The 26,961-nt window shown below is 36.5% G+C and overlaps 1 protein-coding gene across 1 annotated transcript in view; it reads right to left on the reverse strand.

The window, feature by feature from the left end:
- Positions 1-6,686, reverse strand: part of PRKCA (protein kinase C alpha) — a 466,501-nt gene extending 459,815 nt beyond the window's left edge. The window contains exons 1-2 of the mRNA XM_031965668.1: positions 6,514-6,686; positions 3,431-3,462 (exon numbers count right to left, since the gene is read on the reverse strand). Of these exons, the coding sequence (XP_031821528.1) occupies positions 3,431-3,462; positions 6,514-6,686 (205 nt within the window). The remainder of the gene's footprint in view (positions 1-3,430; positions 3,463-6,513) is intronic.
- Between the last annotated feature and the right edge of the window lie 20,275 nt (positions 6,687-26,961).

The following is a 26,961-nucleotide window of genomic DNA, read 5'->3' on the forward strand; positions in this document are numbered from 1 at the left end:
TATTTCTCTTTCTTTATATTCCTAGTGCTTAGCACAGTGCCCAATATAAAAGCTTAATAATGCTGATTGGCTGATTAGTTGTTCTGCAATTTAAAGTTTAAGAAAGTTGACAGGCACACTGGAAGGCTGTGACTTCCCCAGGGTTTTATAAATAGTACATGCATGGAAAATTAATGTGAATCAAGTCTTTCTGACTACAAGGTTTACTCTCTAGCCACTATTCTCCCCCAAAATATAAATTACATAATGATATGAGAAACACTGTGATTTAATAGATAGACAACCTGAGAATCAAGAAGACCTGGATTTAAGTCCTCAGAATGAAACATACAGGCTATGTTACCATGAGCAAGTCACACTTAACCTCTGTGTTCCTACATAGCTAAGGCTAGAGGTAGAAAGGAATTGTTTTTTCTGTATCACTATAGGAAAATACTACATTCACAAGTCCTCAACATGATTAAAATCGTATCTGTGTGTGTGTGTGTGTGTGTGTGTGTGTGTAAGAAAAAGAAACAGAGACAGAGACAGAAAGAGACCCACACAGAGTGAGGAGATGAAATGACTAATAATTCTATATTAAAAACAATTGTGCCTCACTTTACATGCTATAGGTGTCATGCCGAAAAGTCATGCTCAAAGCAAAGATTAGTTTAAATGCAGGAGAGAACTTCTTAATTTAAAGAACTGATGTGGTAATTCTTATCAAAATAAAGAATATTTGTATGAAGCAAGTAATTCCTCCCAAATTTAACTGTTTTGTCAATCCAGATTTTCATTTATAAAGCTTGCCATAAGCTACACTTGTACACAAAATAATTTCCTAATACAAGCATTACAGTTGCATTATAACGCAGTCCTATAGATAAAACAACATTCTAATGAGGTTCTTTTCGATTTCCCAGATTAAACACTCATAAAGGGAATTCAGGATCTTAGAAGGGATCCAAAAACTACAGACTGAATTTCTCTAAATAGGAAAGCATTTTTTTAAAGCAAGTCTCTGATAGCTATGCTCAGTTTAGACGTGAAAAGCAGAGACTACAATAGTCCATAATCTACTCCACTAATTGTTCTCTTAACAAGGTGCCCAAGAGATCCAACTAAATCCCAGGTCCATACCATGGAAACTTATTATTACATTTCATTGAATGAGATGCAGCTGATTCAAAACAGGCTAAGTTCAGCACTTTGATTCTCCCAAATCATTCCATGCAAAAAAGCCACAACTCTGATATTAAAGTCAGAGTCTATGACTTAAGAAAATGGTTGTCTCTTCTTTTCTTCCTTTAATCTACACCAAGAGAGTAGCATAGTACCTAATTGTTATTCTCCCCTTTCTTAAAAAAAAATTGCCTAGATGTATACTTAATTGTTAATTCCCCCCAAAAATTCATTCGCTAGCACTTTTTTTTCCCCCTGAGGCAACTGGGGTTAAGTAACTTGTCCAGGGTCACACAGCTAGGAAGTGTTAAGTGTCTGAGGCCAGATTTGAAATCAGGTCCTTCTGACTTTAGGGCTGGTGCTCTAACCACTGTACCACCTAGCTGTCCCATTCATCAGGATAAAAAAAAAATGTTCTTGTAAGAGAATGAAGATATTAGGGAATAATCACATAAGGGAATACTCAAATATAAACTGGTATTATAGAGTGAATATAAGAAATGGGCTCACTTTATCATGGAATTTTAAAAATGTAACTAATAATGAAAATAGTACTATGAAAAAATTAAATTTTAAAAAAGAAAATATACTATTTGTTTTGTTATAGCTGCCTTCAATAATTTGCTTAATGAAGAGAATAATATTAACACTTTTCAGATGATAAAATATTTTTTATCTTTACTATTTCATTTTTGAATTTTTGTATTATTAATTTTAATATCATTGAGCAAATATATCAATTTATCAAAGAATAAAAAAAAAATGGGATTTTTCTTTTCTAGCTCCATAATTTCATTCATCTAGGTAAATCTCTCTACCATTGCCATTCTGAAGTTACTCTGGAAATTTATGTTTTATAGAATTTCCTAAAGCACTTCAAAGTTAAGTGAATTGTCCAGGGTCACCCAGGAAGTATATATAGTACAGTTATCTATCCACTATGCTATAAATACCTCTCAAAAAAACAAGATTAATCTAGGAAATTGTGAATTTCTACAATGCTGTTTGTTTTTTTAAGAGTATATTAAATTTAACAAGTTAATAAAACACTCTGTCCTCTTCTGAATTGTCAAAAGCATTTAATACATAGCTTATAAAAACTGATATACTGAATAGGAATATTTGGTTTCTTGTTTCATAAAACGCCATGAAATGTTTGATAAAGGAAGCAGACAGAGGGTGGGCTAATAAAACCTTAAAGCATACATAATTCATATCAGGTAAAGGCAACTAACTGAATAGCAGGTGGGGCATTGTGCTTCGAGGCTAGAAGACCTTAGAGCAATATCTCCTCAGACACTTACTAACTGTGTGACTTTGGACAAGTTAAATAAACCCCTTAGTCTAAATTACCTTATCTGTTAAAAGATAATAGCACCTGCTTTATAGGGGTTTTTTGACAATCAAATGGGATAATATTTGGATCATGCTTGACAAACCTTAAAGTTCTTTGTAAAGGCTCATTACTTTTATCATTATTATTAGGTACCAGAAATGACACTCTGTGGGGTATGGAAACTTGGAAAAAGTAAAAATTTTTATGAATTTAATGCTATCTAATCAAAAGCACATTCCCAAAGGAATGCATTTCTTCTTCATGAAAAGGCATTATATTATTTGATAAGTATTTAAGGAAAATAGAAGTGCTGCATCATAATTTTTTAAGTTCCAGCTGCTGCATTATGTTAGTAAGAACAAACTTGAATCTGGATAGGGATCGGTTGCCTACAGGCAACTTTTTAAAAATCCATTTAAAAACAATGCACTGTCAAATGTGCATACAATTTTAAAATGGATTTTTAAAAATTTGACACAGGAACTCTGTGTCACCAAAAATGAATTGCAATCAGTACAACTCAGTGCATAGGTAAAACAGATAATGATGAAAAACAAAGAAGTACAGGAAAGAAAAGCCATATGAATATGAAGTGGATCCATTTTCCTAAACACCCACACACAGACAGTAGTTTCTGACAAGAACATTCCATAAAAAAAAATGCAAAAAGTTTTTTATTCCTTTTTAAAAGAGGAAGAAATGCTGTCCTGTATGGAATTAGCAGCTATTGATTTCTGTAAATTTTTTTGGTAAGAACCAAATACCAATTCGACAGCCATATAATTTTTCTTCAAGGAAAAAGTTGATGATATATACATTGACTGGCTGATGTACTTATTTCATAGCCTACGTTTCATCATTTCTCCTAGATTTAAAAACAAAATCCAACAGAATATACACATATCTAGCTAAGAAAACCACATCACTTACCTTGGCACTGGAAACCTTGTTTCCCAAACCCCCTGAAAAAAAAAAAACAGAAAGAATAAAATCTCTTAGGAAATTTTGTGTTGGATAATAATATTCAAGGAAAACAAGGGACAGACTATTCTTACAAATTTAAAGTCCTCTGATCTTAAAGCAAAAATACATTTCAGGGAGTTGAATGCTCGGATTGCCACATCTATAGATTCAATTTTGAAAAAATATTTCCACAAACTACTCTGGGCCTACACTACATAAACATTTTACAGTGTTACAGTTTTCAGCTTTGCATACTTCTAATGTTGATCTTCAGCTTTCAAAAGGTTACAGCTGTGACATTAAAAACTGTACAACTGTTTGTTTCCAAAGTATACCTTCTGGAACAGAAAGTAATTCTATTCTTTATCAGTAAAGAGTTAATAGCTTTTTTCTCCCTCTATAAACAACAGCTTAACCATACCTATCACACTGCTAAAAGTTTATTTAAGATATACTGACTTCCCAATGCCTAGAACTTGTGAAAGCAAACTTAAGATTTAATTTTGACTTTAAGAGCCCAACTTTATAAATAAATAATTGTATCTGTTGTTTGTATTTGAGATGAGTAATCATTTAGTATTTACTCAGTTAATCTTATATAAACTTGTTTTTTAAGGAATCACTAGATATCTATCCAGAGTAAAATTGTTTCAGGATAAAAGCAACTAAAAATAGATATTAAGTTGCAAAGCATTTCTCTCCCAAAATAAATGAATCAAAAGTAGTTCGGAAATGCAGAATAGTTTACAATGTTTTCTAATATGATACACTATATATAAATATTAAAGTTCACTACTTCAAGACAAACAAAAACTCTGGTAAAAGCAGAAATTATAAATTAAATTATAATGAAAAAATATTACTGGACTATACTAGTATAAGAGAAGGTAGAAACTGAAGCAATTATCCAGACATAAAACCAAAAAGAAGAAAAAGGGGGAAGGAAAGAAGGGAGGGAGGGAGGGAAGGAAGGAAGGAAGGAAGGAGAGAAGGGAGGGAGGGAAGGAGGAAGGAAGGAAGGAAGGAAGGGAGGGAGAGAGAGAAAAAGGGAGGGAGGGAGGGAAAGAAGAAGGAATGAAGGAAGGGGAGGAAGGGGAGGGAAAAAAGGAAGGAAGGAAGGAAAGGTGAGGAAGGGAGGATGAATGGATGCAAAAAGAAAAGAAAATTAAAGAGTTTTATCACAAACATCTAGATAATTGAAGTAACACTAGGGGTAGGGAAATTGCTTGAATTGATTGCCTGGATAATTTATTGTCCATCTCACCTTGCCTCTCAACCTGGAGGAGTTTTGTTTCGTTGGTCTCTGATACTATAAACATGTAAACTAAATGACGTATCTTGGAATTCAGTCTTTCAACTTATCAGCTTCCTCAAGAACTAAGCACCAGAGTTCTATTTTTAAAGAATTTAATAAAAATGAAACATTAAGAGCCCTGAAGTAGGTGAAAAACACCTATTTAAAGGTGATAGAAAGCATCCCCTTAAAGTGTTTGTTGTCTTCATTTGCAGTGATGCTCTAAATTATTTCATATATTCACAACTATAACTACTCATCCCATTAGTATAACTACTTCATTTATAATTTCTGATCAGATTTCTTTAAAATAAAAAAGTGCTATTCTTTTTAGAAGGATGACAGCACCAACTCATGAATTTGAGCCAATTATCCAATAATGATAGATTTACAATGAGCTACTATAATTTTACCTCTTGGATACAAGATGCCTACACAAAACAGTTGACTGGAGTTAGGTTGTAGTTTGAAGGTAGGCCTTTTAAAAGGGCCTGGGATCTAAGGAACTACATTTAGTAAACTATTGCAGACTATCTACATTTATGAAGAAGAAGCAGCAAAAGGTGTACAAAGTACCAATTTGGAAGGGGCCAGCAAGGAAGAACTACTTTCCTCGACCTAACAATCTTATGTCCAATTGACTATTTGTTTAGTTTTAAATAACTATCAGATGCCTTTATTCTGTATAGCATTTTTCTTAGATAAATACTTTCTCATTTACAGACCTTCAATACTAATCTTGTGTTGACAGGATCTATTTTAAATGCCTCCTGCCCTTTGCCTGCTGTTTTAATTGCACCTCCTTCCCCCACCACATGCTTGCAACAGTTTGCTGCTCTTTCTTTCTCTCTACTTGCTTACTCAAAAAAGTCTAAGTCTTTCTGTGCCCAGCAGTTATAAGCTACAGTAGGCGGGGGCACAAGGTTCAGTGGAGTGTAAGCTGAAAGGAAAGGCGCACACACACAGTCAACACACGCCCTCTGGCAAAGAGGAGGCTTGGAATGAGTGACAGCACAGTTGCAGCAACTCCTCAGTTTCTCCTGTGTGAGGTTCTCCCTACAAGATCGGGAAAACTCTTCTCCTTTAGGCTCTTAATTTTTTTTTCTCTTGGTTCCCATAGCCACATATTATTGCTCCACTCCTTGAGCAAATGTGCGCGTGTAGTAAAGGAGAAGCTTGAATTTATCAGCATCTATTTGTGTGTTTGTGTGTGTGTAAATGTCAGTACCGGGCAGTGCCAGCCTCTATTTCATAGCTTCAGAGAATGCCAAGAAGACAGTGTCAGTGTAGACCCTTCCAGTGGGTCTGTCACCGCATGGAGGGGGTGTCAGTAAAGTGAATGAGAGTAGGTGTGGGTGTGTTTGTATTTTTTAGTTTTAGTATCCATTGGTGTTTCTCCGCCACCTAAGCTCTGTGGGCGGATCAGCCTCTCTCTCTCTCTCCTTCTCTCTCTCTCTCTCTCTCTCTCTCTCTCTCTCTCTGTACACATTACTGTTTTTTCAGCTTTCCCTGAGGAGTCCAAGAGTGCGAGTGCGTGTGCATGGGCGTGTCAACTGAGTTCCAGGGCGTTGAGTGTGCATAGGTGTGAAAGTACAACTGCCCACGGGTACCTTGGGGTATGTTGGTGAGTCCGTGCCAATGTCTCTCTCTACCACCACCCTCCCCCCCCCCATCGCGCCCCGCCTTTACTTCATACCTCCCCCCTCCCCCGCCCGCCACTCTTTCCGACCCCAGCCCAACTGGGGCGTGAGCCTACCAGATGAAGTCAGTGCAATGGCTGCAGAAGGTGGGCTGCTTGAAGAAGCGGGCGATGAATTTGTGGTCCTTGACTTCATGCACGTTCTTCTGCCTTAGCGCCCCTTTGCGGGCAAAACGGTTGGCCACGTCCTGAGACGTGGTAGAGTCATTGGCCGGGAAAACGTCGGCCATGGTCCCCCCCAAGCCACCACCTGCCTCCCCTGGGGAAGCTGGAGGGGAACAAGAGGTGCAGGACACCTTCCCTCCCCTCCCCGGGAAGAAGGAAGGGCAGGAGTCCTGGGGCCAGGTGGGGGACTAGGAGGTCCTGGCTGTAGAAAAGCTGACTGTGTTCGATCCGGCGCGACTAGGACTGCTGCTGCTGTTGCTGCTGTTCCCGGTGCCGCCGCTCCTGCTGCTCCTGCTACTCCGGCTGCGAGGAGCCCCAGGTGCCGGACTCGGAGCAGCCTCTCTGCGCGCGCGCTCTCACGATCCCCACTCTAACTGATAGCCGGGTTTGCTCTGTACAGGCTTCCGACTCAGCAGCGGCGGCCGGGGTAGCGGCGGGGCTGCTGCTGCTATAGCTGCTGCTACTGCTGCTGCTGCTCCTGCTGCTCCTGCTGGTGGCGGTGGTGGTGGCAGCAGCCTGAACCGGCCCCGTCGACTGAGCATGCCCAGAGTGTGAGAGAGAGAGAGAGAGAGAGAGAGAGAGTGTGTGTGTGTGTGTGTGAGAGAGAGAGAGAGAGAGTGAGTGTGTGTGTGTGTGTGTGTGTGTGTGTGTGTGTGTGTGTGTGTGTCCCAGCTCCTCCGCGGTGCAGGAGTTAGTCATGGGGCGGATTCAGAGTCTCCATGTTTTCACCGCAGCCCGGAAAGGGGGGTGGGGTTGGGGGCGTGGGGGCAGACAGAATTTGCAAGAGGAGGAGGAAGGGAGTGGGGGGGGGAGTAGAAGGAGGAGGAAGAAGAAGAAAAAGAAGAAGAGGAGGAAGCAAAGGAGCTGGAAGGGGGGCGGATCTATCCGTCTTTTTCGTTTACTCCTCTTTTTCTTTCTCTGCCTTATCCTTATCCTCTTTTCTCCATTTCTTTCGGCTTTTCCTTCTTCCTTCTCCAGAGTTTTCTGCTTTTTATGTTGGGGCTTGGAAGGACTTTGAAGATTATGTTCCAATTCCCCGATGTTAGAGATGGGGAAACTACGGTCTTGAAAGAATGAGGGACTTGTCTAAAATCACGCAGCTACTTACTTAATTGTGTGTTGGACTTGACTACCCCGTACTAAGTACACCGTACTAAGTAATACCAATCTTTCTTGAGACAATGTATACTCCCAGGATTAGTAGATATGCAACTCTACTTTCAATCCTTCTCTGTGTATGTGTATGTACTTGCCTGCTCATCTGTCTCATTCTGTCAACATCTAACTTGCTGAGTTATTGTGAGGATCAAATTAGAAAATATAAAGTGCTTAGCACATTCCCTGGCACATAGTAGGTGCTATATAAAAAACTTATTCCCTTCTCCTTTTCTCCTATTTCTGTCTCTATGTGAATATCTCAGTAATACACACTGCTTGCAAATATTTCAATACTTCCTCCTTCATTATCATATAAGAATGGGTCGAGCTGGCATATCAATACCAGGGTTCATTATTCATGTTTGTATTTCTCTGTAGTATCATACAAGGTATTTCAATTTCTAGTTTTGTTCATGTTCTCTTGCAGAATGCACCATACATATGAGAGCTAAAGTATTCATTTAAAATAATTGAATATTAAACTTCTCAGCTACAACTCATTTATTAGGGTACTATACAAAAAATGGAAAGAAGAGGAAGGATATAGATATCTCATTGGTTCTTTAGCTCAATTAGTCTCCAAAGTAAGAGTTCTCAGTAAACTACAGACCCTTAGGTCTGTGGCATAATTTTAAAGGATAACTAATTGGAAGAGGAGATGATAGGTCTTGCCCTGTGACCTAATTGCAAAGTTAGTCTCCAACACAATTCCACACTTTTCTTCACTCATATTGCCCAACACTCTTCTACTCTGTTCCAACTTCTTGATGGTCTCCTCTGATGGTCATCAGTCCCATGGAGACAGTTATAACCAAACCCTGACTAGGCAACCAGCACTACTACCCACAGGCAAAATTTCCTCACCCTATTGGATTTGTCCTGTCTACCTTCAGGTTGCCTCAGGCACCCTTTATGAATTTTATGTTCTAGAAAGTACTCTGGGGTTGGTGAATAAAAGCTGTCATCCCATCTTGCTTTTCATTTTCAGAAGGACAAAATGAGTAGCACAGAATGAACAGAAATAAATAGCGTTTAATTTACATCACTGATCATGTTCCCTCATCTTTCCCCCAAACCCACTCTTTCTAAGAACTTCCTTATTTCTCTAAAGGATATCTCCAATTTTACAGTAACTCATGTTAAATTTAAAACCTGTCATCCTTGACTTCTGACTTTCCCTCACTCTATCCTATTTTGCCAAACCCTTTCAATTCTACCTCTATACATTCTCTTCTATTCATCCCCTTGTCTATACTCTGACAGCCACTTCCTTCATTCAAGCCCGAATCATTTCAAATAGGCATTATTGCACTAACCTTTTAATTGGTCTCCCTACTGAAATTCTTTCCCTACTCCAATCAATCACACAGCAAAAAAATGATATTCCTAAAACATGTCTGTAGGGGTACATAGGTGCTTTAGTGGCTAAAATGCCTGACCTGGAATCAGGAAGATTCATCTTCCAGAATTCAAATCTGGCCTCAGAAACTTGCTTACTGTGTGATACTGGGCAAGTCGATTAACACTATTTCCCTCCATTTCTTCATCTGTAAAATGAGCTGAAGAAGGAAATGGCAAACCACTCCTGTATCTTTGCCAAGAAAACTACAAATGAGGTCTCAAAGAGTCTCACACAATCCAACAACAAAGAAATATGTCACCGGATCAGTTCTGCACTGAATGAACTCTACTGGCTGTCTATTGACTCTAACATCAATTATTTCATCTGTATATTAAAAAATATATATGTATACTATATATATGTATATATAGTGTCATATGCATAATTATTAACACAGAGCTGTCATTAGTTCATCAATAAGTAAATATAAACATATAAAATGAATGCTTTAAATTTCTTATTTTACTGACAATACATTATTGAAAGGCTTGAAGATCGCTACTTTTGACAGTGATTAAAGTGTGTGTATATTTTTCAATGAGTAATCCCAGTTAATTATTATACTACATGTATGATAATTTAGGTACAATCTTGATAGACTGCCTTTGTTTAATAAAAGATTCCAGATTCTAAATTTAGAAAATAATTTTGCATTCCAATGTTAATTAATGTAGAACATCCTGGTACAGGGTAGAACCACAACATTTGCAAATCACCAAATAAAATTGTGTGACAATAGTGGGTACTAACTACGTGCAAAGATTCTACAGGGAAATAATAGTAAATAATCTCCTGTTGAAAATTTGATAGTTTTTTTTTTGATGATATAGAAATAGATGCAGAAAATAGACTTCTCCATTTTTTACTTGGATTAATTTCCTCAGATTCAAAGTATAGATTGACAAACACATCCTGAAAGAATATAGGTCTTCTTTCTCTCCTGGATTAATTAAAAGGAGCTAGAGAAAACTAATGACAAACAAGAATCCATTGCCAATGCCATCATTAGGATTACTGGCAATGAGGAAGAAAATTTGTCTAAATCAGTCATGAAATTTCAGAGTTGTTAAGGAAATTCAGTGGCTCAATGATTGAAGAAGAATTCTCTTACAAATTCCCAAACCAGTAATCATTCAGCATTCATTTGGAGACCTCCAATGAAAGGAACTGATCACTTTCCAACATTCTGTTTTACTTTTGGACATTTCTCCCCTTTGGAAATGTCCTTTATAACTGAACTTAAATCTACTTCTTTCTAATTTCCACTCACTTCTCCTTGTTCTGTATCTATAACCAAATAGAACAAGTCAGTTTTTCTCAGCATTGCCCTCTAAATATTTTAAAACAATTATCAATCCATTCTTAATCTTTTCTTTTTTTAGGCTAAACACACCTCCTTAGATCTTCAACTAATATTTTTGTGGCATGTGTATAAAAAGTAATATTAAAAACAGACCTTCCATTCTGGACATTATTTCCGAGGCCTATAATGCCTTCCCTTAGTCACAGCTCAGATAACAAGAGTTAAATGGCAAATAAGTAGTAGGAGATAATTGCTCTAAGGGTTCAAAGAAGAGATAGAATTGTAGCTATAATGTGTCATGCGCTGTAGAATGGAATGTAACAGCTTGTAGTTTCCCAGAGGGGCCGGCTCTGGGGACTCAGTGCCCAGAACTTGGAACTAATCCAGCAATAGTGTCTGTGTGTGTCTGTGTGTGTATATACACACACACATATACATACATGTGTGGAAATGCAAATGAGCAATCAAAAACTACTTTATATGGACAAAATATTTTCATTCTAATGAAGAGTAAGGGATGAGAACAGTTTGTTCCAAGGGCCATGAAGGCAGCTGAAACATGTGCTATGGAACACTAAGAGTTTAGTCAGGCATCAAAGACAGCAAGATCATCCACTACATCATGGGGCCATTAATAATCATCTTGAGTTTTTGTGTTATCACTAGACTTTGATGACCATGAAAGAGAAGTTGAAACTGAAGAATTTATGCAACATTGCTTCACTTAAAGCCAATTCATGGGCAAATCAAGATATCACCTTTCACCTATTTTATCCCATAATTGTGATGCCATTGGTCCTCTTCAAAAACAAAGACTGAACAAAAAGAAAGGATACAAATCTTCCCTCAGAACCCTAAGATCCCTAGTGTCAAATAAAATAAAGGGTCTGGCACAATGGATAGAGCACCAGCCCTGAAGTCAGGAGGACCTGAGTTCAAATTTGACCTTAGACACTTAACACTTCCTAGCTGTGTGACCCTGGGCAAGTCACTTAACCCCAATTGCCTCAGCAAAAAATAAAATGAAGGGTCTGATCTAGAGTGGGAAGATTATTATGTTTTTATTATCTTAAAAGAGGAAAGGAAAGAGATGGAAAAGGATATACTAAGAATGAGAGAATGGGTCATCTAATATACTTGGATAGTATGCAAGTAAAAGTCTATAAAAATGATGACAAAAGCAAGTATCATTTGAACCTCACTTTCATCTGAACTAGTCAAAGAAAAAGAAACACACACACACACACACACACACACACACACAAGAATTTGGTATAAAATTATTTCACTTAATGGGGAAACAAAATAGGACAAAGGGGAAAGAAAAAATGAGAGGATGAGAAATATTAGAGATAGGGATAGTTTAGTCATAAGTAAAACAAACCTAAAGTTCAGTAGGGGAATCATGAAAATGGGTTTCAAGAGAAATGGGGCAGGGGGAGGGAAAGGAAGAAAGGAAGGAAGGAAGGAAGGAAGGAAGGAAGGAAGGAAGGAAGGAAGGAAGGAAGGAAGGAAGGAAGGAAGGAAGGAAGTAGCAAGAGCCTATCATTAAGGTAAAAGAAAGAAAATAGGGAAAGGAAGTGGAAACTTTACAACAAGCAAAGAGCTTTGGTGCTGACACTCATATTCCACACCCCTCTTCTCAATTTTAAAGAGGGAATGGGAAACAAATGGAGAAAAAGCATAAGAAAATGGGTTTGAAGAAATTACATAATTTTAAAAAGGTTTTACATAAACAAATGCAATGCAAGAAGATTAGATGGGAATAAAACAGTTAACTATAAGGAAAATCTATGCAGCCAGTTTCTTTAATAAAAGACCTATTTCCAAGATGTATAGCTGACATTCAAATTTATAAGAATAAAAGCTGTTGATAAATTGCTCAATGGTCAAAGGACATAATAGACAAAAATTTTAAATCTCAATAGCCACATGAAAATAATAACTAATAATTAGAGAAATCCAAATTAAGGCAACTCTGAGATTCCATCTCAGGTTGGCAAAACTGTTTTTAGAAAAGGAAAATAGCAAATGTTGGAGGGATTACAGGAAGACATTAATTGCACTGATTGGTGGAATTGTGAATTGGTACAGTCATTCTGGAAAGCAATGGCCATATGACCCTGAACAACTCTTTTAACCCTGTTTGTCTCAGTTTACTTATGTATTAAATAAGTTGGAGAAGGAAATGGCAGACTCCTCCAATATCTTTGCTATGAAAATCCCAACTGGGGTCATTGAGAGTCAGATAGTGCATACCTATTCATTCTCCAGGATCAAGTCACTGAGGGAGATCTTTTGACCTAGAAATAGGCAGGACTTGCTCTACTTGAAAAGTTGAGACATTGTCTCTAGGAGTTTAAGTGCTAAAGATGGTAAGGTTGTCATGCCAGCATAAACATTCAGCAACTTCATAAGTCTTATCGGTCCTTGTTTCTTCCTGTGTTTGATCCTAGGAATGGCTCACCTGTTTCCCTTTCCACCTTTTGTTTCCCTTTTCTCTATACACATATGATTTTAGAGATTATCTCAGCCTCTATAAGTTCAATTATCTCTCTTTTGGTAACCCCAAAATCTACCTAGAGTATCCCAAAAATCCTAATGTAGACTTAAGCTAGTAAAGTTTAAATGTCTTAAAACTTTTCGTTTACCTTGTATATACATACAGTATTAATCTCTCCTGAACTTCATTCCATAATCACTGGCTGGCCATCTACATCTAGATACCCATTATGCATCTAAAATGAAATTCATTATCTTCTATTCCCACTCCCCAACTCCAATCTATCTCTCCACCAAATATCTCTCCATTTTATTTTTCATCCAACTCCTTCAATTCACTCACAGTCATCACTCTAATTCAGGGTCTTATCACCTCTTACCTGCACAATTGCAATACCCTGTTTAGTTGTTTTGTTTTATTTTTTATGTTGCTGTTGTTTTGGTTTGGTTTGGGGTTTTTTTTGTTGTTGTTGTTGTTGTTGTTGTTGTTTTGTTTTTGGTCTTACTATTTCTAGTCTCTTTCCAATTCATCCATCAAAGAATTGCCTAAGTGATTTTCCTAAAACACTATTGTGACCATAGCCCTTATCTATTCAAATCTACAGCAGCTCCCAATATCTGAAATGCTAGATGGGAAGGACTCTGGGGGTCAATATATCCAACCTTCTCATTTTCCAGAGATCCTGAGAGGTGGAGAGATTTGCTTTGAGAATAAAACTACAAACTACTTAGGTTGGTATTTAAAGTCCTTCATAATGTATTTCTAGAATAAGATATCTTTTAGCTGTTTTCTAGTTAGGTCCCACTCTTTATGACCCTTTTGGAGGTTTTCTTAGCAGAGATACTGGAATGGTTTGCCAGCTATTTTATAGATGCTTATGCATATTCACGTGACTTAAATTTCTGAGGCCAGATTTGAATTCAGATATTTTTGACTCCAGGTCCTGCATTCTATCCACTGTGCCACCTACCTGCCTATTTTACCATTCTTATTTCACATTAGTCATCTTTCCATTCTATATTCCAGTCAAATAGATCTATTTATTGAACTAGGCATTCCATTTCCCACTTTCATAATTTTGCACAGGTTATCCTATATTCCTGAATGTAATCCTTCCTTATTTATATCTGCTTCTCAAAACCTCTTTAAAGGATCAACTCCTGTTCAGCCTTTCCTAATTTGCCTGGCTGGTAGAGTTCTCCCTTTCTCAAGTTATCTAGTTTCTTTTTATGTTCACAAGTGGCACATGCATGCGTATTTACACAAGTGGCACATGCATGCATATATATATATATATGTGTGTGTGTGTGTCTGACACACACACACACACTCCACTACTAGAGAAAAATGCAGCCTTTAGGGCTGGGATTGCTTTTCGTTTTGTTCTTTGTATTACGGGTACCTAAAAGTTTGCCTTGTAGAAAGAATTACTCAGTCAACTTATTGTTGAATTCTGAATTAATTACAGTTTCTCTTTTTCAGAGCTTTGTAATGAAAGACCAAAGTCACACATAGATACAGTTAGCTCTGAAACTAAACCCCAACCCCATTCACACTGGTATAATGAGTCCCTGAAGCTCATCTACTACTATCACCCCCAAATACTAGAAATACACCTGAAGGTTCATGGATAATTGTTTTCTAGTACTATAGCTCATGAATTCCAAGTAGTATACATCTCCCTTGAATATTAGTTAACCATAAAATATCAATTAACATTAAAAAAATTTAAAAAACATAAATATCAGACAATGAGCTTTCAGAAAGGATTATTTACTAAGACAGTAGAATAAAATGTAGTCCTTCCCTTACTTAGAGGACCAAAATGACATCGCTATGTTAGAATCGAAGCATAGCATGTCTGACTGTGGCTGAGTAGACCAATACAAGCTCAGAATGCTTTGTCACAGGTCAAATACAAATAGTCAAATACAAATACAAATGACATGTCTCCCATGTCATACAATCAATTCTAAAGTTCTTGATAAACCTTGAAAGTGTCCTTGTCTCTCTTTTTCTGACCATCTTATGAACACTTGCCATATGTGAATTCTCAATAAAATAATCTTTTTGGCAAGATTTCATTTGGCATTTGAACAATGTGGCCAACCCAACAGAAGGCATAGAATACCTCTCACAAGTTGCAGATATAATCTTCCGCAATTATATATACAGTCTGGGGAAAAGTAGGTAGAAGTTTAGAACTCCTGACTGCTAAACATCCTTTGCTTAAATTCTTCATATGTTGTCCCGTAAGTATAACATAGTTTTTCTGCTAGGTTCATTATGGAGGCTTACATCTACTTTTCTTCATCTTATCAATTCTGTTCTCAGTTCCCAATGTAAAGAAACACTGCCACTATCTGTTGCTATTACAGGGACACTGCTAGAATGCCCATTAAAAAAGAAAGAAAGAAAGAAAACCCAACAACAAAAACAAACACAATCTCCCTCCCTCCCTCCTCCCCCCCATTTTGGTCCTCTGAAGTTTAAGATGTTGTTCTCTAGCAAGAGGAAATGGATGGCAGAAAAGGAGACTAACAACCTCCATCCTACCAAGCAATTCTTACTCAGGGAATAAGTTCAGGCCAGAACTGCTGTCTTCTGACCATAACATTTGTCAGAATTCTTTATTCCAACTAGCTTGCTGATTTTATACAAGTTTCTTGTGATATTAACCAATTCAAAAAAAAAATTCCTATGTAATGCCACTGTAATCCATCCAATGGCTTTCAAAAACATCGAAATCTATAAAGGATTTGTCTTAGTCTAAAATCTATGATTGATTCACTGTGATATTCCTGGTTTAATTCACACAGTGAACAACTGTAATATGATCTCCTCTAATCAAAATATCTAGATAGAGCATCTTGTCATTTACTTTTTAAGTGGGATAGAGGAATTAACACCACTTTTACACTGTCCAGAATATTTATAGTTCTGGGTACTAAGACAAAGGAAAAGAATATGTTATAATAAAAAGAGGAATGAATTAGGAATCAGAAAACAACTTTTTCCCAGTTCCAGTTCAGCAACTAACTTACTATTTTACCTTGGGCAAATAATTTTACCTCAGCAACTCAGTCCTTTCAAGCATAAATTAGGAGATTTATTTAAATAACAACTAAGATCTTTTCCATCTCTGAATTTTATAATTGTATACTGGGAAAAGGGTATTAAATTATAGGCAGAAGAAAATTTCTAGGTGGAGGGGGGAATAGTGAAGATATGGGTCTAGATGTGCAGCCAAGGAAATCAATGGAAACAAGCCCTAATAAACCAGAGGGGGGAAAAAAGGTGCTAAAATATATTTTAAAAAAATCTGTTATGGCTAGAGAATGAGGAAAAAAATCACTTGGAGCATGGGGGAAGAAAAATATCCTACTCTCTACCTTCTCTTCATTTGAAACCATCATAAAAGTAGTAAAAGTTAAAAGATCTATCTTTCCTTCCCTCTTCCTGAAGTGCCTGTACAGGACCATCCCTGAGGAGAAGCAGAGGTATAGCTGTAAAGGGAGGCCCAGGCAATAAGTGGTAGAAAAAAAAAAAGGAAAGATTAAAAGCAACTAAGACTCTGAGGGAACAAAGTCCCAATGGACCCTGATATATTAAAATGTTAATACATAAAATTAAAGGCTGACATATATAAATCAGAAATTTTAATATTAAAATAACAATGAGCTATTTATTTTTGCTCCATAAGGAATACTTAAAATGGAGTTTTCAGGATGCAAGCCTGCAAACCCAGACCAAAGTATACCTTTTGTCCATATCTATAAGAATTTATTAAATCCCTACCATGTATCATGCACTATGCTTGGTCCTAGGGATACAAGTATAAAGAACAAAACAATCCTAACCAAAGGGAAATGATACTGCAACATAACAAGCACATATATAAATATGTGCATCATGAATTCAAAGTGAATAATTATAATTATACATAATGTAGATAAATATAATATAGTTCAAAAATAAGACCATTAGTAATATGTGCATCATGAATTCAAAGTGAATAATTATAATTATACATAATGTAAATAAATATAATATAGTTCAAAAATAAGACCATTAGTAGTTGGGGGGGACCAGGAAAGATTTCACATAGAAGATAGTACTCTGAATTGCATCTTAAAAGAGGAGAGAAATTCAATGAGGCAGAGATGAGTAAAGAGTACTTTCTGGACATTTGGGATGACTAGTACCATGGCGCAGAGATGGAAAATGGAATACTATGTGAGGAACAGAAAGAAAAAAGTCCAATTTGTCTAGACGGTAAGAGAGAGAATAATGCCCAGTGGAGCTGAAAAGCTCTACATCTAAATAGTAGAGATTATATTTTATCTGGAGGCAAATATGAAGTCTCCAGAATGGATTGACTGAGATGTCATGTGGTCAAATTTGTATTTAAACAAAATTATTTTGGCAATAGTACATAGGATAGACTGGAGTAGTAACAGACGTGAAGCTTGGATAATAATTAGGAAGATAATTGCCATAATCTAAACACAAGTTGATGAATGCTTGAGCTAAGGGTCAGAAGACTGGTACATATGAAATGATATAAAAGCAGATAATATACTTTGGCAATAGAATGAAAGCAAATGAAAAGTTAAGGGCATTTACAAAATTATCAAACAAGGAAACTGGAAGAATGCTGGGGATTTTAAAAGAAAAAGGAAAAGACAGAAGAAAGAAGGATCTAAAAAGAAAGATTTAGTTTAGGAGATATTATGTTTAAGATGTCCCTGGGACTGTCAATTCAAAATGTCTAAGAAGAAATTGGTGATATAGGAATGAAACTTAAGGAAGAAACTGGAGCTTAAGGGGCATGTGTGTACACACACACACACACACACACACACACACACAAATTTGGTGTTACATATACATGAAAATCCAGAGAAAAGAAAGTATCCAGGAAAAGAGTGATCAATAGAATCAAATGCAAGAGGCTGAGATCTTGGAAAAGATCATCTGATTTAGAAATTAATAAATCCTTAGTAACTTGGTTGCTATTTCATTTATCTATTTATTTGATAACTTTGGAGAGAGAAATTTCACTTGGATGATGAGCAAAGATAAGGCAGATCACAGAAAACTGAGGAGTGAGAAAGAGGAAAGGAAATGGAGTCAACAAAGTTAGACAATTGCTAAAAGGAGACATTAACACAACTATGTGGTATAGTTGATAAAGCACTGAGAATCAAGAAGATTCAAATTCGTAAGTTCAGATCTGGTCTCAGACTACCTGGTTGCCTCTTCTGGTTACTCTCCAGTCTTTCAATGTTCTTAAGTCACAATAACCAGCACTTGATTATTTATATGAAATCTGTTGAGAGCAGTACAGATTGGGATTATGACCTCTCTATTTTGGGAGCTTTTGTTCCTTTAAAAACAACAACAGAATAACAAATTGTTTTGTCTGCAAATAAGATGAGCATATCATCTATACTTTTTCCCAAGACAATGATAAAAATATCAAACAGCACAGGGTCAAGCATAGATACTGATTTTGAGCCATTAACAACTCTTCTTTCAGTCCTGTCATCCCATCAATTCTGAATCTTTTAAATTGTGTAATAGTCTAATCAATGTTGCTTCATCCATAAGAATGATAGGTATGAAGTGCTTTATCAAAAACTTTGTTAAAATCTAGGAAAACTATATCCATTATATTTCTATCTTCTACTAGTTTAGTAATCTTATCAAAAAAGAAAGCAAATTAGTTTATTCTAGTAAATGACCTGTTCTTATTGAAATCAAGCTGGTTCTTTGTAATGACTGTTTCTATTATTAGATGTTTGCCAACCATCTCTTTATTGATCCATTTCAGAATGAAAAATTCTAGGCTAACTCACAAGCTTATAGTTTAAAGACTTTTCTTATTTTTGGAAGTCAGTCAACTGGGGTGCATTTGCTCTTTTACAAGGATAAGACTAACTAATTGTAACCTTTCTTTAATCACTAATTCACTTATGGAAGAATCTTCTTGGAAAGAGCCTGGCCTATGAGGCTATCAGAACTAGTGACTTTCTTCACTCTCCAGTTTCTCCTCTGCTTTGTTACTGTTTCACAAACAAATATTGCTTATTTTAAAGCATATTGCTATTCTCTGAAATTTTGTTTACTTTCAATTTTTATTTTAATGATGGCTTTTTTTCTCTAGATAAAGATGATATGATTTTAATTTCATTCTGAATGAAATTCTTTGCTGGAAAATGTTTGGGTAGCTAGATTAGAAGAATATGAAACACTGGAGTGAGTGGCTATTTGGCTACCTAAAATTTAATCAGCTGAGAAATTTTATTTCTAGCCTGGCAATGAGAGATCACCTAGGGGCTCATTATTTTTAATATTTTACATAACTCCATAAAATAGCAGGGGAGAAGAACAAATACATGAACCTGCCAGATTATTGCCATGGACCAAAAGCTCAAGTTTACCACTTTTACTACATCAATAGCAGGTCAGGTTGCTTTTAAGGCAAGAAAAAGAAGTAGAGATGAAAGGAAGGGGCAGGTGGGGACAAAATCAAAGTTCTTCCCAAAAGGCAAGGCCACAAAGAGGAAGAAGAAGCAGAAGGAGGAGCGGGAGAGGAAGGAGGAAAGTGTGGGGGAGAGGGAGGGAGAGAGGGAGAGATTCAACTCTACCCTTTCTGCTGGGAGGGCTAAATCCTTCCTTTAACCAAATTCTGCTGTCTATGGAAACATCTACTGGCTGCAAACGATTCATAGATTTAAAACTAGAAGTTAAGCTTAAAGGATACTTATCCGACGCCTTTATTTTAAACTCATCCTTTCAGGGACTATCTCTGAACTTAAGGAACCCAGAGGCGTCAAAAGGTACCATGTGGGTGTTCACACCCCAAACTATAAAGTTACATTCATCCTTAATGGTTAGATGGCACAATTAGCTCAAGACAATGGTATTTATTGAAGAGACATTGGATGAATGAACATAATAAAACATTCTCCTAATAAAACCTGTATCCCATGAATACCTATAATACTGGAAAGAGGGAGCACACATATAGACTACAATACTTCAGAGGCATAAGTGGGGAATGAATGTTACCAAGGCAACCCACACCTTTAGCAAGGTTCTGATGTGTTTATCATAGTTATGGTATCACTCAGCTGGGTTCCCTGGACCTGCTCTTTTTTACAACTCAACTCAGCTCTAGCTATACTTCTATGTCTGATTTCTTTTGAGATAGCCTCTCCTATTGAGCGAAGTCTTTTCCTACAATATGGGTTGTTGATAGGGGAGCAAGAACTTTTTTCTCTCTCTTTTATACCAACCCTTAATCTAAAAGAGATACAAGGTAAAATGTGAACAGTAATTACTCAGGAATGTGGTTCTTCTTCCATGGCAAGCTTACTTTTAAATTTTCTTTCTTTTATTAAAAAAAAATAATAGATTTTGTTTTCAAAATATATGCAAAGATAGTTTTCAACATTCACCCTTGCAAAACTTTGTGTTACAAATTTTTTCTCCCTCCTTTCCCCCCTGGACAGCAAGCAATATAATATATGTTAAATATGTACAGTTCTTCTGTACATATTTCCACATTTATCATGCTGCACAAGAAATAGCAGATCAAAAATGAGAAAATAAACAAAAAGCAAGCAAACAGTAACAAAAAAGATGAAAATACTATGTTGTGATCCACATTCAGTCCTCTTTCTGGATGCAGATGGTTCTCTCCATCACAAATCTATTGGAATTGGCCTGACTCATCTCATTGTGGAAAAGAGTCATGTCCATTAGAATTGATCATCCATCAGAATTAATCATTCCATAATCTTGTTGTTGCTGTGTACAATCTTCTCTTGGTTCTACTCACTTCACTTAGCATCAGTTCATGTTAAGTCTCTCTAGGCCTTTCTGAAATCATCCCTATTGATCATTTCTTATAGAACAATAATATTTCATATCATTCATATACAATAACTTATTCAGCTATTCCCCAACTGATGGGCATCAACTCAGTGTCCAGTTCCTCACCACTACAAAAAGGTCTGCTATAAACATTTTTGCCTATGTAGGTTCTTTCCTTTTTTTAATGATCTTTTTGGGATACAGCAGTAGAGACACTGCTGGAGCAAAGGGTATGCACAATTTGATAGCCCTTTGGACAATCATTTTTTAATTTTCAAGGATGACTTCAACTGACAGAGTTCTCCCTATCACAATTGATTTCAGAACCAGCAAGTCTATCTTTTAAAGGCCACCAAAGGTATAGCTTTTAATGGCTACCTGTCCTATAATTTTATCAGATTTTATTCAGAAACCTCTTCACTTATATTAAAGGAGTAAAGTACTAAAGGAGTGCTTTAGAAGTAGAAGTATTACTGGGCTTATATCCCAAAGAGATCATAAAGAAGGGAAAGGGACCTGTATGTGCACAAATATTTGTGGCAGCCCTCTTTATAGTGGCTAGAAACTGGAAACTGAGTGGATGCCCATCAGCTGGAGAATGGCTGAATAAATTGTGGTATATGAATATTATGGAATATTATTGTTCTGTAAGAAATAACCAACAGGATGATTTCAGAAAGGCCTGGAGAGACTTACACGAACTGATGCTGAGTGAAACGAGCAGGACCAGGAGATCATTATATACTTCAACAACAATACTAGATGATGACCAGTTCTGATGGATCAGGCCATCCTCAGCAACGAGATCAACCAAATCATTTCTAATGGAACAGTAATGAACTGAACCAGCTACGCCCAGAGAAAGAACTCTGGGAGATGACTAAAAACCATTACATTGAATTCCCAATCCCTATATTCATGCCCACCTGCATTTTTGATTTCCTTCACAGGCTAATTGTACAATATTTCAGAGTCTGATTCTTTTTGTACAGCAAAACAACAGTTTGGTCATGTATACTTATTGTGTATCTAATTTATATATTAATATATTTAACATCTACTGGTCATCCTGCCATCTGGGGGAGGGGGGAGGGGGTAAGAGGTGAAAAATTGGAACAAGAGGTTTGGCAATTGTTAATGCTGTAAAGTTACCCATACATATAACCTGTAAATAAAAAGCTGTTAAATAAAAAAAAAAGAAGAAGTAGAAGTATTTCTACTTCCTATGTATTCTTTTTTTTCTTTTCATTCTTTTATCAGTTAAATATTTGTAGTTCCTTAGAAAATCAGCTGAATTAATTTTGGCACATTTGTTCAGACTCCCAACTGATTATTTGGGGAAATTTAAGTATTTTCCTTTCAAGGGCATCCCAAGTAACTCATACAAAAATAAAAAAAATCTAAGTGGAGTCTATGTGACATACTTGTAGGATAATCCTCCAGAGCATGAAGATTGGGATAATCTCAAATAGAACAGAATAAAGATTGCAAGTGTAACATAAACAATTGACCTAGAGATAACATTACCTCCACAAAAATAGTTATACAAATTAAATAAAGCAAATAATGTTTTATACAATTCTCATTAGCTACTGACTATCTTGATGCTTATAGAATGCTACCCCAATCCAAAGACAATAAAGAAAAGAAAGGGGAGCAAGGGAATGAGCTTCAGAAAAAAAAAAAGGGTGGCCCAACACAAAATTCTGGAGCAGTTAGATCTTTCTAGATGTTGTGCCACAGTTTTCTTTTATTGTCCTGACTCAGTTCCCCTAAATTGTTCTGCCTCAGTCTTCCTAATTGGTCCTGCCTCAGTTTCCCTAAATGTTCTGCCTCAGTCCCCTTAATTGCAAACCCCTCCTCTGGTTCATGAAGACTGATAAAACTCAAGGCTATTTGCTCTAAGGTTATAAATTGTCAATGTGTAAACTCAAAAGGGGGAATCTAGACTTTCTGTCTGTAATCAGACACTTTCTTCATTCCCAGCTTGTTAGACTTTATGACCCTATCCCCCAACCTGTCAGAGCCGAGTTGATGGTTCCTTCCTGGAGATTCCTTCTCTCCACCCCTCCCCCCTGCTCCCTCCTCCCCCCCCTCTCCCCCCCCCCTCCCCCGTCTTTGTTTAGCTACTGTGTATAAATATGTCATTGAGAACTTGCATTGGCTGCTGGATGCTGGCTGGATTCTGGCTGGAGGCTGGGTTCTTGGAGATGATAGTCTCATTTAGCCCTGGGACCAAATCATGGATCCATTTGGTCCCAGTAAATCTCTCCCTTTCAAATAAAATATTAAAAACTCTCTAATCTCAGAAAATTCCCAAAAAGGTGTGAAACTCAAAAAAGAAAAAAAAAGAGGATTAAGTTTTGAAGGTGATTAGGGAATTTTTAAGTTTTTTGTTTGTTTTAGATATATTCAAAAGAAAAGAATGTCAAATTAACTGGATGAACCTTCATAATATTCTGTAAGTGAATTGCTATATATATATCCTAAAGATTGCACCTTCTAAGATATCTTAAGGATGTGACATCCATACTGTTCATAATGGTGAGGACATAATGATACAATGAAAGTAGCACTTTAGTATTCAACTATGCAAAAGTTACCTCAAAACAATAGGTATGACTTGTTAAGTACATATAACAGATTATTAATTGCCTAATTACAGTCTGAAAACAAAAGAAAATAAGAAATACTAAATTTTCCACTGGAGCCTCACAAAGCTGCCAGATGGAGATCCTGGACAACCTTCACAATGTAGTTCTCTCTTTGAAGTTACCACTTCAATTTATGGTCTAGGTTTTTAAGGGAATAACTACTTCAGGCTGAAGTACAACATTGGTTTTCAAGACTAAAATTATAATTCAAAAGCCCCAACCAATACATGTTCCTGTAACGGTCAGCCAGTTACCCACATTGGTTCAAAGCAGAGGCATAGCGTGACCAATAGTAAGAAACATTTCCTCCCTATGGCATATGTAACCACAAATACTCATACTATCAGTGGGAAATTTAAGAATACAAATAAGCAAACACATAGGAATTGATTATGGCAAAGACAATTTACTCCTCCAGCACTTAGGGTTTCCAATGTCTTTTCTCATATTATAATGTCCTCATATTTTTCTTTCCTGTATTCAACTCCTTCGCTAAGAATGGTGTTTAATGGGACCCCTAGGTCTACTCCCTTTTACAATTCAATTTGACTCTATTAACTTTGCTCTTTGCTAGGTTCTGTGTTTCCGGAAGAATGATTCGTTCCCCTGTGAGGTGCCATTTTTCACTTGGGAGAAAAGGAGAAATCTTTTTCTCTGTCTCCTGCTGGGCTTTGGAAGAAGTTTTGGGGAGGGGTGAAGGGTTAGGAAACATCACAAGAATGGCATAGAAGCAAAATATAGTACTGATGGGAGACTTCAGTTATTTAGATATCTACTGAAATTTGTTCTCTTCTAAGTAAGAGTCCTTTTACTTACTTTAAATGGTCTATAAGTGCACCATTTTATTCCAGTCTTAAACCCGAGTTACTAAATTGGTCTGGTCAATTTTACTGTACTATCAGCTGCAAGTGAAGAAGAATAAAGGAAAGAAAAGTGGACAGAAGGAAACAAACAATTACCTACTATGTTCCAGTCCTTGTTCTAAGTACTTTACAGATATTTCCTTTAATTTTTATAATCATTCCTGGCAAAAAGATAATATTATTTTATAGTTGAGGAAACTGAAACACAGAGGTTAATTGACTTGTCACAGATCTAGGACAAATCTGAGGCCAGATTTGAATTCAGGTTTAGTGACTCAGGTCCACTCTATCTATTAGTCACATAGTTATCTTTTTTGACATCTTGATACCGTCTCAGTAGAAGCAGAATTAGGCCACATAGGACTGAGGACTATTCTTATTTTGCTTTGTTTCATGGGTTGCCATGGTTAAAAAAAATTCACTGTGTGACCATCTTACTGGTAATATGCCTCTCTATAGTTGTTTAAGTTGTTCCTTAAAAATACATACTCGGGTCTGTCCAAACCTTTTCAGTATGGCAGAAGGAAAGAGAAAAGGAAGGAAGGAAGGAAGGAAGGAAGGAAGGAAGGAAGGAAGGAAGGAAGGAAGGAAGGAAGGAAGGAAGGAAGGAAGGAAGTAGGGAGGAAAGAGGAGTGATGAAGGGCGGGAAAGAAATAAGCATTTCTTAATTACCTATTATGTGCCAGATACTGTCTAATATATTCACAAATATTATCTCCTTCAATTTTTACAACCCCAGGAAGTAGACATTAATATTATAATTTTAGAATTGAGAAAACTAAGGTAAACAAAGATTAAATGATTTGTTCAGAGTAACAGCTAGTAAATATCTGAAGTCAGATTTAAACTCATATCTACTTAACTCCAGGTCCAGTACATTACCTTGTGTGCCATGTAGGGGACTTAGAACTTGCCACTTGTATCTTTATACTATATACAAAATATAGACAAAGTATTGGGGCTTGATATTAAATGCTACGAGAAATGGATAAGGTTCAGGAAGAGAATCAAGAGAGATCTCAGGTAGGAAGTGGCAGCTGAGCAGGATACTGAATGGAGCTAGATATTCTAAAAGACATAGGTGAAGATAGAAATTATTTGCCAAATCTTCACGATCGCTCCCCCAAACTTGAATTCACAGAATGTCAAAGCTGAATGGGACTCAATGACATCTATCCAGTCTAACAGATAATCTCTTTTACAGTGTACCAGATAAATATAATAGCAACACTTTGCTTGAAAAGTTTAATTAAGGGATATACCAACAATCTCCTGAGGCCATCCTTTCTTTTGCATTTCTTTCAATGTTAGAAAGTGGTTTTTTTTTTCCTTCTACCACACTTAAATTTCCTTTTGAGTTAGTATTTTTATATGAATAAAATAAACAACACAACCCCACAACATCAGGCAGTCAATCAAAAAAGCACTTATACGCTTACTATGTCAGGTAATTAATGAAATTATTAATGTTTATGAATACAAAGAAAAGCAAAAACAGTCCCAAAGAAGTCAAGGAAACTAAATGGCACAGAGATGAGGAATGAGAGCATTCCAGACATAGGTGATAGCAAGTGAAAATGAAGAGAGGCAAAAGACAGGGTGTCATGGGAACTGATGCTGAGTGAAACGAGCAGGACCAGGACATCATTATATACTTCAACAACAATACTATATGATGACCAGTTCTTTTTTTTTTTTTTAATAACTTTTTATTGACAGAACCTATGTCAGGGTAATTTTTTACAACATTATCCCTTGCACTCACTTCTGTTCCGATTTTTCCCCTCCCTCCCTCCGCCCTCTCCCCAAAGATGGCAATCAGTCCTATACATGTTAAATAGATTACAGTAGATCTTGGATACAATATATGTGTGCAGAACTGAACAGTTTTCTTGTTGCTCAGGGAGAATTGGCTTTAGAAGGTATAAATAACCTGGGAAAAAGAACAAAAATGCAAGCAGTTTACATTCATTTCCTAGTGTTCTTTCTTTGGGTGTAGCTGCTTCTGTCTGATGACCAGTTCTGATGGACCTGGCCATCCTCAGCAATGAGATCAACCAAATCATTTTCAATGGAGCAGTAATGAACTGAACCAGCTACGCCCAGAGAAAGAACTCTGGGAGATGACTAAAAACCATTACATTGAATTCCCAATCCCTATATTTATACCCACCTGCATTTTTGATTTCCTTCACAAGCTAATTGTACAGTATTTCAGAGTCTAATTCTTTTTGTACAGCAAAACAACAGTTTGGTCATGTATACTTATTGTGTATCTAATTTATATTTTAATATATTTAACATCTACTGGTCATCCTGCCATCTGGGGGAGGGGGTGGGGAGGGTAAGAGGCGAAAAATTGGAACAAGAGGTTTGGCAATTGTTAATACTGTAATGTTACCCATACATATAACCTGTAAATAAAAGGCTATTAAATAAAAAATAAAATAAAATAAAAATGTATTCTGAACTTAAAAAAAAAAAAAGACAGGGTGTCATGGGTGAAAAATAGCAAGGAAAAAAGTGTATCTAAGGTGAATAATCTATGATTGAAACCAAATAGCAATATAACT

This window comes from Sarcophilus harrisii, chromosome 4 (assembly GCF_902635505.1).
Source record: "Sarcophilus harrisii chromosome 4, mSarHar1.11, whole genome shotgun sequence".
In the NCBI taxonomy this organism is placed as follows: domain Eukaryota; kingdom Metazoa; phylum Chordata; class Mammalia; order Dasyuromorphia; family Dasyuridae; genus Sarcophilus; species Sarcophilus harrisii.